Source organism: Emiliania huxleyi (assembly GCF_000372725.1).
Source record: "Emiliania huxleyi CCMP1516 chromosome Unknown EMIHUscaffold_155, whole genome shotgun sequence".
NCBI classification, from domain to species: Eukaryota; Haptophyta; order Isochrysidales; family Noelaerhabdaceae; genus Emiliania; species Emiliania huxleyi.
In genome coordinates, this window is record NW_005201036.1 from 80,686 (window position 1) to 89,745 (window position 9,060).

The 9,060-nt window shown below is 65.6% G+C and overlaps 3 protein-coding genes across 3 annotated transcripts in view; 2 read left to right on the forward strand and 1 right to left on the reverse strand.

Annotated features, from left to right (window-relative positions):
- EMIHUDRAFT_467730 (hypothetical protein) overlaps positions 1-769 on the forward strand; it is a gene marked incomplete at its 5' end in the record, with an annotated part of 4,319 nt that extends 3,550 nt beyond the window's left edge. The window contains 2 exons of the mRNA XM_005786018.1: positions 64-185; positions 356-769. Coding sequence (XP_005786075.1) covers positions 64-185; positions 356-498 — 265 coding nt within the window. The 3' untranslated portion in view covers positions 499-769. The remainder of the gene's footprint in view (positions 1-63; positions 186-355) is intronic.
- Positions 770-3,174: 2,405 nt separating this feature from the next.
- EMIHUDRAFT_441490 (hypothetical protein) lies at positions 3,175-4,368 on the reverse strand. Its single transcript, XM_005786019.1, has one exon. The coding sequence runs from the start codon at positions 4,274-4,276 to the stop codon at positions 3,302-3,304; it is 975 nt and encodes a 324-aa protein (XP_005786076.1). The 5' UTR covers positions 4,277-4,368; the 3' UTR covers positions 3,175-3,301.
- Positions 4,369-6,121: 1,753 nt separating this feature from the next.
- The window catches only part of EMIHUDRAFT_363806 (hypothetical protein), a 3,614-nt gene continuing 675 nt past the window's right edge, over positions 6,122-9,060 (forward strand). The window contains exons 1-10 of the mRNA XM_005786020.1: positions 6,122-6,622; positions 6,694-6,867; positions 7,347-7,402; positions 7,476-7,524; positions 7,785-7,907; positions 7,975-8,017; positions 8,135-8,155; positions 8,278-8,375; positions 8,667-8,720; positions 8,897-8,983. Coding sequence (XP_005786077.1) covers positions 6,200-6,622; positions 6,694-6,867; positions 7,347-7,402; positions 7,476-7,524; positions 7,785-7,907; positions 7,975-8,017; positions 8,135-8,155; positions 8,278-8,375; positions 8,667-8,720; positions 8,897-8,983 — 1,128 coding nt within the window. The 5' untranslated portion in view covers positions 6,122-6,199. The remainder of the gene's footprint in view (positions 6,623-6,693; positions 6,868-7,346; positions 7,403-7,475; positions 7,525-7,784; positions 7,908-7,974; positions 8,018-8,134; positions 8,156-8,277; positions 8,376-8,666; positions 8,721-8,896; positions 8,984-9,060) is intronic.

A 9,060-nucleotide genomic window follows, 5' to 3' on the forward strand; every position in this document is an offset into this window, starting at 1 on the left:
CCGCGCCCCCGCCCCCCCCGCCGCACCGCCGCCCCCCCGCCGCCCCCCACCCCCCCGCCGCAGGCCCTTCCTCTCCTACGGCGACTCCGGGCCGCCGCAGCGCGAGAACAGCGGCTCGTGGGCCGGTGCGGTCGGGGTCGAGGAGGCGCTGCTCCCCGCTCGCGAGGCGGAGCAGAGGGTGAGCGGTGAGAGTCGCGTGGCTGAGAGTCGTAAGCTGCGAGTCGGAGTGGTACAGGCGGAGGCGGAGCGAGCCCTCTACCTGCGCCTCATCCACGAGTTCGGCCGCCTCCTCCTCGCGGCCGGCTCAGAGGAGCTGGTGCTCGTCCATCTCAAGTGAGACTCGCCCGTACTCTAGGCCTCCTCCTCACGCCGGGCGCGTCGATGCGCTCCGAGGAGCCCGGCCTCTTCCGCTGCGTCTTCTCTGCGGCGACGGAGGAGGGCTTCGAGGTGGCGCTGCAGCGCTTCGCGCGCCTCGCCGCCGCGCCTCGCGCAACATGAGGCGGCTCTTTCGGTGCGCGCTGAGACACAGCATGGACACCAAGGCGCTCGCGGCCCGCGTTGTCCGAACTTGGTGGCTGTTTCCGAGAAGAAGCGCAGACCGCCCCCGCCGCGGCCGTCAGTTCACAGCGCCGACGGAACTTTCACACATCAACAAACACGTCACAAACACGTACACGAACACGTGTGGGACGTGGCATGATTCGTTGATACACACCCTCACCGCGCGCATGTTTTACATGTTCTTTTGTGACTTCATATACGTATATGGAGAAGTTTGTGTTCGACTTCGAGACCTCGCGTCTCGCGAGCGCGGGCATTCACACCTCCCTCGGCAGAGTCGGCAGTGTGGTTTGGGCAGGGGTGGGCAGTGTGGGTTTCACACCCGGGGCAGGTAGGGGATCGGGCAGGGAAGTTGTGGCTTGTGCGGCAGTGTGCGGGCAGGGTAGTACGGCAGGGCAGGTCAGGGTAGTTGGGGTCATAATTGCAGGGCTGAGATTCGGGGTCCAGGTGGTGAAAAAAAGGGTTACAAATTAAAAGTTTTCAAAAGGGGCGCAAGTTACGCGGCGAGGGAAAAGGGAGCAAAGAGGGGCACCAAAAGGGACAAAAGGGACGCGGTCACGCCAGCGGCTGGCAGCGGTGGTCAGGGCGACCAAGCCGGCGATCCCGCTACAAAGGGGAGACAATTGCTGTGAACATGGAATTTAGATACCAATCTCAGTGAGATGTGTGAAGAGGACGGCCGACCGACGAAACACACACGCGCGAGCTTGCGAGCTCCCGGCCAGTATTCGCCCGTCTACTCCGCCTACCTCGGCTGCTTTGGGTGCCACACCACTCTCGCTCGTCGTCCCGAGCGGTGCGCCGAGCGTGGTGTGTGTGTGGAGACGTTTACCTCCTACCTTACCTCTCTCTCTGTCGCTCTGCTGTCGCTGCACAGGAGCGGCAGCATCAAACACTGCGCTCGTAGATGCCCCAGTCGGCCGAATCCATAGGCGCGTCGAACTGCGCCTGCGTACACTTTCTCCCGACGAGCCCACCAGACCACGTGTGGCGATACCCGAACGCGACGCACGTGGAGTCGGCGAGGCACGCGTCAGCGACGCCATACCTCAGTCGGCGATAATATTGGTGGTTCCGCAGAGCTTTCCAGAGCCAACTTCACCGTTGCGGGTGTCCACGCCCAGCGCAAAGGTGAAGGACTCGTACGGGTCTGGAGTGGAAGGGGGCGATGGCGGCGGCGGCGGCGGCGGCGGCGACGGCGACGGCGGTGACGGGCATCGCCCATCGCGCCATCGACAGCTCTGGACTGCGCCTCACCACTGACCGGGAAGGCCGCCGAGTGGGTCAGCACCGGTCGCACATTGTGGCAGCAGTCAGCAGTGCATGTCTGATAGCTAGAGCAGCAGCGTCAGGGTCGCAGGGTCGGATCGTGTCAAGCCTCTCGCCCGGCCGGCCGCGTGCAGACGTCGGCCTGTCTGCTGTCTGGAGTGATCTGTCGGCGGTCAGTACGACCGATCAGGTTGGAGGTTTCTCGTGATTGGAGGGTCTATCTGTATGTACTCCTCGAGATCTCTCCAAATCTGCCCTCTGTTAGACCAGGTTAGATCGGGAAGTCGGTGCTAGTGGAGACTAGTGGAGCCGGGGCCCCGTTTCCGCACTGCGGCGCGGCGCACGGTGCCTCCGGGGGCCCCCGCGCCACCCCACCAGAGGCTAGCTCCAGCCGCAGCCCCACCCGGCCGCCCGAGAGTGTTCCCGCAGCTAGGCAGAGTCCAGAGAAGACTAATCCTGGGGGAAGCAACCGGATCTCAGGTGGTGAAAAAAAGGGTCTAAAGAGACAAATTAAAAGTTTTCAAAAGGGGCGCAAGTTACGCGGCGAGGGAAAAGGGAGCAAAGAGGGGCACCAAAAGGGACAAAAGGGACGCGGTCACGCCAGCGGCTGGCAGCGGTGGTCAGGGCGACCAAGCCGGCGATCCCGCTACAAAGGGGAGACAATTGCTGTGTCCTGTGAGAATTGCCCGTTTTATTTATTTATTTATTTATGTCCTGTGAGAATGAACATGGAATTCGAATAACAATCTCAATATAATGTGAGATGCTTAGGGTACCCCTAGGGTTCTGAGGGCCGGATTTTTTTAAGACCTTTTAAGAAATGAGGAGGTTTGGGGGCTCAAATTGTCATTTAAGAGATTGCAGGCACGGGGGGTCTCTCTTTTAAGACCGTTTAAGAAAATCGGCCTCACCGGCACGCGTCGCTGCGCGGAGGCTGCGTTCCGCGCCGTTTTCTCCAATACTGCCGTTATTAGGCACAAACCCGCCTCTGAAGACACATCTGTAAGTCTGGTGCACTGGCAGGAGCCATACTCGCATAGGGGACGCGTGCCAGCTGACTGTAGCCAGCTTCCCCCGGCCTCCGGCGTCTACTGGGGAGCCTCCCGGACCATCGACCTCGGGAGCTCTCCCGCAGCGTTTAAGCGTTTAAGACCGTTTAAGGAATCGGCGGCCCAGCAGCTCTTAAAACCGGCCTAGGCCGGTTTTAAGCCGTTTAAGCCGCAGGCGCCCCAGGGCCCACCCTTTTAAGCCTAGGGGTACCCTAAGGTGAGATGTGCGTGAAGAGGACGGCTCACTACGCGCGTCCGGCGTCGCACCGCTCGCAGGGCCCGTTGCCGTAGCCGTGCACAAAAATCAAAATATGCCGCGCACAAACTAATTTGAACAGTGCACAGTCAACAGATCTAGAGTCCATGCACCATGGAAGACAATATTCGGAAATTCGTGTGTGCAGCACCCTCCTTCCCCCCCCTCAGAACTTTGGCAGCAGCGCGTTCGTGCTCGCGAGGTACTCGGCGTACTCCGCCTCGGCACCGTACTTCTCGCGCTGCTTGCCCTCCAGCCGCTTGGTCGCCGATGTCATGATGAAGAAGATGCCGGCGAGGCCAAGCGACGCGGCGACCAGACGCAGCGCACGCGCCCACAGCGGAAGGCCGGCGGCGGCCGCGATGGATGGCGCGCCCGCGAGAAAGGAGCCGGTCCAGAAGACCAGCTCGCCAAGGTAGTTTGCGTGCCGGCTCTGCGCGTAGAGCCCTCCCATGTAGAGCCTGTCCTTGGCGCCGCCCGCCCGCAGCGCCATCTTGAAGCGCGACTTTTGCTGGTCCGCCACCGCCTCGTACACGAGGCCGGCCGCAGCGACGGCGGCTCCCGCGGCCGAGACGCCAGCGACGGCGGCGGAGGCGCCGGCGAGCGGGGCCGCCTGGAGGTGGAAGAGGAGCGGCGACGCGAGCAGCGAGTAGAAGAGCGCGGTGCTCAGCAGGATGGGCGTGCGCTGCAGGCGGGGCGTCTTGTCGAGCGGCTTGAGGCGCGCCTCGCCGTCGTACGCGGGCTGGAATTTCTGGCGCCACAGCAGGAAGGCGAAGAGGCGGGCGCCGTACGCAGCAACCAGGCCAGCGTGGGCCGCGAGTAGCGGTGAGCGCGGCGCTGGAGCCGCTAGCAGCACGGCGCCGCCGATGCCGAGCATCGAGAGGCCGTACGACAGAGAAAAGATATAAGCCTGTCGGATGTAGCAGAGCGTGCCGCACGCGGCGGCGATGCCCGTGGCGGTCGGGAGGGCCATGCCGCCCGCGAGAGCGCCCGCCAGCGAAGCCTGGAGCGCGGCGCCTCCACCCCGCAGAACGTGCACCGGCCGCGCTGCTGGGCGAGGAGGCAGCCCCAGGTGCGGACGAGCGGCGGCGAACGCGTCCGCCGAGGCGAGAGAGAGGAGGAGGAGGGATCGCGGGAGCATTATGGTCGTCGGTGTCCCCCTCGAAGGCTGACTGGCTGTTCTCAGGCTGGCGGGGGCGAGTAGACGCCCTGGTACCGGGTAGAGCCACGCCTGCTACACTGGGGTGCGAGTTAATGCGCGGTTGGGGGGGTCTGAAAAGGGGAGCTCCCTCTCTCCCCACCCCGAGGACCTCTGCCCAAGCTGTTGGTATAGAAGTCTAGAGGGCCTCAGGGGCTATAGAGTCACACCTAGGAGAGGGGGTAGCACACCTTGTGGGCCGCACTGACCCTTCTCCCACGTGCCCTTGCCCGCCCCTCTGACCGCCGCCCGAGAGGCCCGACTTTGCGGGGCTGGTGAGAGCCCCCACCGTTGCGCCCTCACCTCACGCTGACATATCCTTTGGGAATGCCCATGGACTCTAGGGACCTGGGGGCAGCTTTGCCCGCGGGTGCCATGCTAGGCTATGGTAGCCATTCTTCCAGATTCTCCGGACAGGCCGCTTAAGCGGCCAAGGTGGCCTCCGCTCAAGGATCGTTGGGATTTTCTGGTGACTCAGGAAGGACGGCGGCGGGCTTGAAGACACTGAGCCGAGCGCGCCGGCGGCGGTCCGCCGCCGGCGCGCTCGCTTCGGCGGATGGCTGAGCGGCACAGTTTCTGCATTCTGGCCGCCCGGCCTGCGAGCAGTCGCCGCGAGACGATCGAAGGCGCTCAGTTCAAGCGCGCCGCCATGCCAGATCTCGCCCCACGCCCCGGCCAGACCGGGCAGTGCGTGCAGGAATGATGCAGGCATGGTGGGTGGGTGTGGTGAGCACGCCAGCGGCACCGCTGCGCACTCTCAGGGTCGCAGCCGCCTATCTCGTGAGGGGCGTGGTTTGGGGCGGGTAGCTCCGGCCCAACCAATCCGGCCGCCGACGGGAGGGCGAGCAAAAGGGAGAGCACGCGCATGAGCCAAAATGTGCCCGTCGTCGCGGTATTGAACGTTCTCTACGACCCTCTCACCCGGTGTCGACCCGCGGCGCCCCTCCGCGGGGCGGCCCCGGTCGAACGGTGGGGCAGCGTGTACTCTGGTCACACGACCACAGCCCTTGGTGCTTGGAGATACCAACGCGCTATCCCAACACTGCTGCACTGGCTGCTGTGCTGCCGCACTGGCTGCTGTTGCACCTGAGCCGCGAAGGCAAGCCGTGCGACCGCGGCCGCAGGAGCAGGCGGACATCGCGCTTCCAGCACACGTGAGAATATCGCCGCTAAGATGGCCCATCTCGAGTACGTCGTCGGCAGCGCGGATGCTCGCCCGCACGGCCCGCCGTCGGTCGTGGTCTCGTCTTATTCTGGCGAGTAGAGGCCCCGCCCACCCAGGGTACCCCTCTCGAGGGCTCGCCGGGGCTCTGCTCCAAGAGACCTCGAGAGAGCGTGCGTGTGCCTCTACTCGCCAGCGTCTTATTTCTGTGTCAGTGCCAAAAAAGAAAGAAAACAGACAACCCAAGGGAGGGATGGGAGGACCGTGGTAGCAGGTTATTTTTTCTTTCGGGTCGGGTCGGGTTGGGGCGGGGTTGCTCGGCCTCGGGTCGGGGTGGGGCGGGGTTGTGGGGTGGGGTGGGGATGTCGGGGTGGGGAGTGGGTGGGCGCCGGAGTGGGAGTGGTGGTGTGACTGCTGGTGCGGGCGACGGCTTCTGAGGAAGCCGTCGCCCGCGCCTCGCCTGTCGCGTGAATCGTGTCGTGGGACACTCTCATGTACAATTCCCTTCGTAAGATTCTTTTTGTGTGTGTGCCAGTCCGCGCCAGTCCGCGCCCTTGTCGTGCCAGTGTGCTGTGAGAGAGTCAGTGGAAAAATTCTTTTTGTCAGACTTTGCACTGCTTTGCACGGCGTGGATACTCAGACTGTCAGCCGCGACACGCTCCTCTGCCGCCGGCTGAGGGACCGCACGGCCGCCTCACGGGCGGATGGGCATCGCCGACGCGCTCGAGTCGCTCCACCTCTACCGCAAAGTCCCGCGAGACCTCACCGATGCGACGCGGCTCGGCGGCGCGATTTCGCTGGCCACCGCGTTTCTGATGGCATACCTCTTCCTCTCCAACATCGCCGAGTTCATGTCGGTGCGCAGTTCCACCGACGTCGCGCTCGACGACTCGACCGAGGCCAAGATGCGGATCTACTTCAACATCACGATGGAGAGGCTGCCGTGCCAGTTTGCGTCGGTCGACGTGTCTGATGTGATGGGCACCTCGCTGACCAACGTGACGCAGCACATCATCAAGTTCAAGGTTGCGCCCGAGGCGGGGCACCGCAAGGCCGAGTACTACCGCGAGCGCGACGACGACGTCGAGCACGAGGCCCTCGCCGAGAAGGAGCAGGGCCGCCTCGACGCGCGCTCACCCTCACCCTACCCCTCGCCGAGCGCTAGGTCCTGGACGACGAGGAGCAGGGCTACCTCGACACGCTGCCCGCGACGCTCCCGCAGCTCAACGACCACTCCTTCGAGCAGACGATCAAGTCGTACGACCTCGTCCTCGTCGCGTTCGGTGCTCCCTGGTGTCCGTGGTCGCAGCGGCTCGACCCAGTCTGGCGAAAGACCTGGGAGCTCCTCAAGCAGAAGCCGTACCGAGACCACGTGCGTGCCCTGCACCCGCGCTCTGCCAGGGCACCGCCGCCGCCGCACCGCCGCCGCACCGCCGCCGCACCGCCGCCGCACCGCCGCAGCACCGCCGCTGCCACCGCCGCTGCCACCGCCGCTGCCACCGCCGCTACGGAGAGACGGGTCAGGAGAGGGGTCAGGAGAGGGGTCAGGAGAGGGGTCAGGAGAGGGGTCAGGAGAGGGGTCAGGAGAGGGGTCAGGAGAGGGGTCAGGAGAGGGGTCAGGAGAGGGGTCAGGAGAGGGGTCAGGAGAGGGGTCAGGAGAGGGGTCAGGAGAGGGGTCAGGAGAGGGGTCAGGAGAGGGGTCAGGAGAGGGGTCAGGCAGAGGGGTCAGGCAGAGGGGTCAGGCAGAGGGGTGGCAGGAGGGTGGCGCGCCACGACCCGCTCGCACCTTGTCCGGCTCCGGCTGTAGCTGCCCCTGCCCCAGCCGCCCCCTCGCCCCCTACCCTTCCGCAGGTCCGGATCGGGAAGGTCGACTGCACCGCGTCGGACTCGCACTCGACTTGCCAGAAGCACAGCGCCGCCCCTCCCTCCCTCTCCCCCCGCCCGCACCCCTCCCCACGCCGCTTCTACGCCGTCTCGTAGGCACCACATCCACGCCTTCCCCACGATCCGCATCTACCGCCACCGCCAGGCGACCCCGATACGCCTCTCGTGCACCATCACACACACACACACGCACGCACATGCACACACACACCCCACACACCGCCCGAACCTCCCCTCCCCTCCCCGCACCCGCCCGCCTCCCCTCGCCGCCCGCCCCCTTCACCTCCACCCCCACCCACCACCCACCCACCTCCCCCGCCTGCCTCCCCACCCCCGCCCCCGCCCGCCCCCTTGCGCCCCCACCCGCCCCCACCCGACCCCCACCCGCCCCCGCCCTCCCCGCAGGTCCACTCGCATGAAAACTACCTTGGCAACCGCGACTCCGCCGTCTTCATCGAGTTTGTCGAGGAGGCGCTGCCGAAGCACCTCGTCACGGGGGGCGGCGGAGCGCCCCTAGACGCGGACAAGGAGCGAGGCTGCGGCGGGCTCCGAGGCAAAGCCATGTCCGCGACACGTCCACGCCCGTCTCCTGCAGGCTGCGGCTGCGGCTCGGTCGGTCGAGAGCCACACGCTGGCAGGCGCCGCCTGCGGGGGGGAGGGGAGGGGAGGAGGGGGAGAGGAAAGGGAGGGGAGGGGGGAGCGGGGAGAGGGAGGCCCTCCCGCGCTCACGCCTCCCCCCCCCCCCCCTCCCCCAGGCGAGGGCTGCCAGCTCACAGGCGAGCTCGAGATTAGCTCGAGATTAGCTCGAGAGTAGCTCGAGATTAGCTCGAGAGTAGCTCGAGATACGAAGCCGGGGTGGTATGCTGATGGCTCGGCTCGCTGTCGCTCTCACCGGTAGGCTCGCTCGAGATCTCGCGTGTGCCCGGCTCTTTCCGCATCTCCGCCCAGTCCGACGCGCACTCGTTCAACTCGCGCGTGATGAACGTCTCGCACCACGTGCGGACCCGAGATGCACCCGAGATGCACCCGAGATGCACCCGAGATGCCACCCCGAGATGCACCCCGAGATTGACCCCGAGATTGACCCCGAGATCGACCCGAGATCGATCCGAGATCGACCCGAGATTGACCCGAGACTGACCCGAGATCGACCCGAGACTGACCCGAGACTGACCCGAGATTGACCCGAGATCGACCCGAGATTGACCCGAGATTGACCGAGTTGGAGCTGACCCGAGAGATCTCCCGCTCGAGAGGATCATGCCACCCCCCCCCCCTTCGGGGCAGGTGGACAAGCTCCTCTTCGCATACACAGACGAGCGGCCAGCGAAGACTCACAAGGCTCGCGACGCCCTCCCCACCCTTCCCTCTCCCCCTCTTCCCGCCACACCGCAGCACCTAGCCGCACCACCACCGCCGTCCGCTGTGGTCACCTCGACCGCAACCTCCCCTGAATCTCCCCTCCTTCTCCCCTCCCCCCGAGCCCTCCCCAGAACCTGCCCCCCTCCCCCCTGCAGGTCATCTCGATCGAGGAGCGGTCGAGCCTGTACCAGATGGGCTTCATGATGGACCAGGAGCTCGCGACGCTCAAGCACTACCTCAAGGCCCCCACCCCCACCCCCACCTCCCTCCCCGCGTCCCCATCATATCCCCGCGTATCACGCCCCCCCCCCCCCTTCCC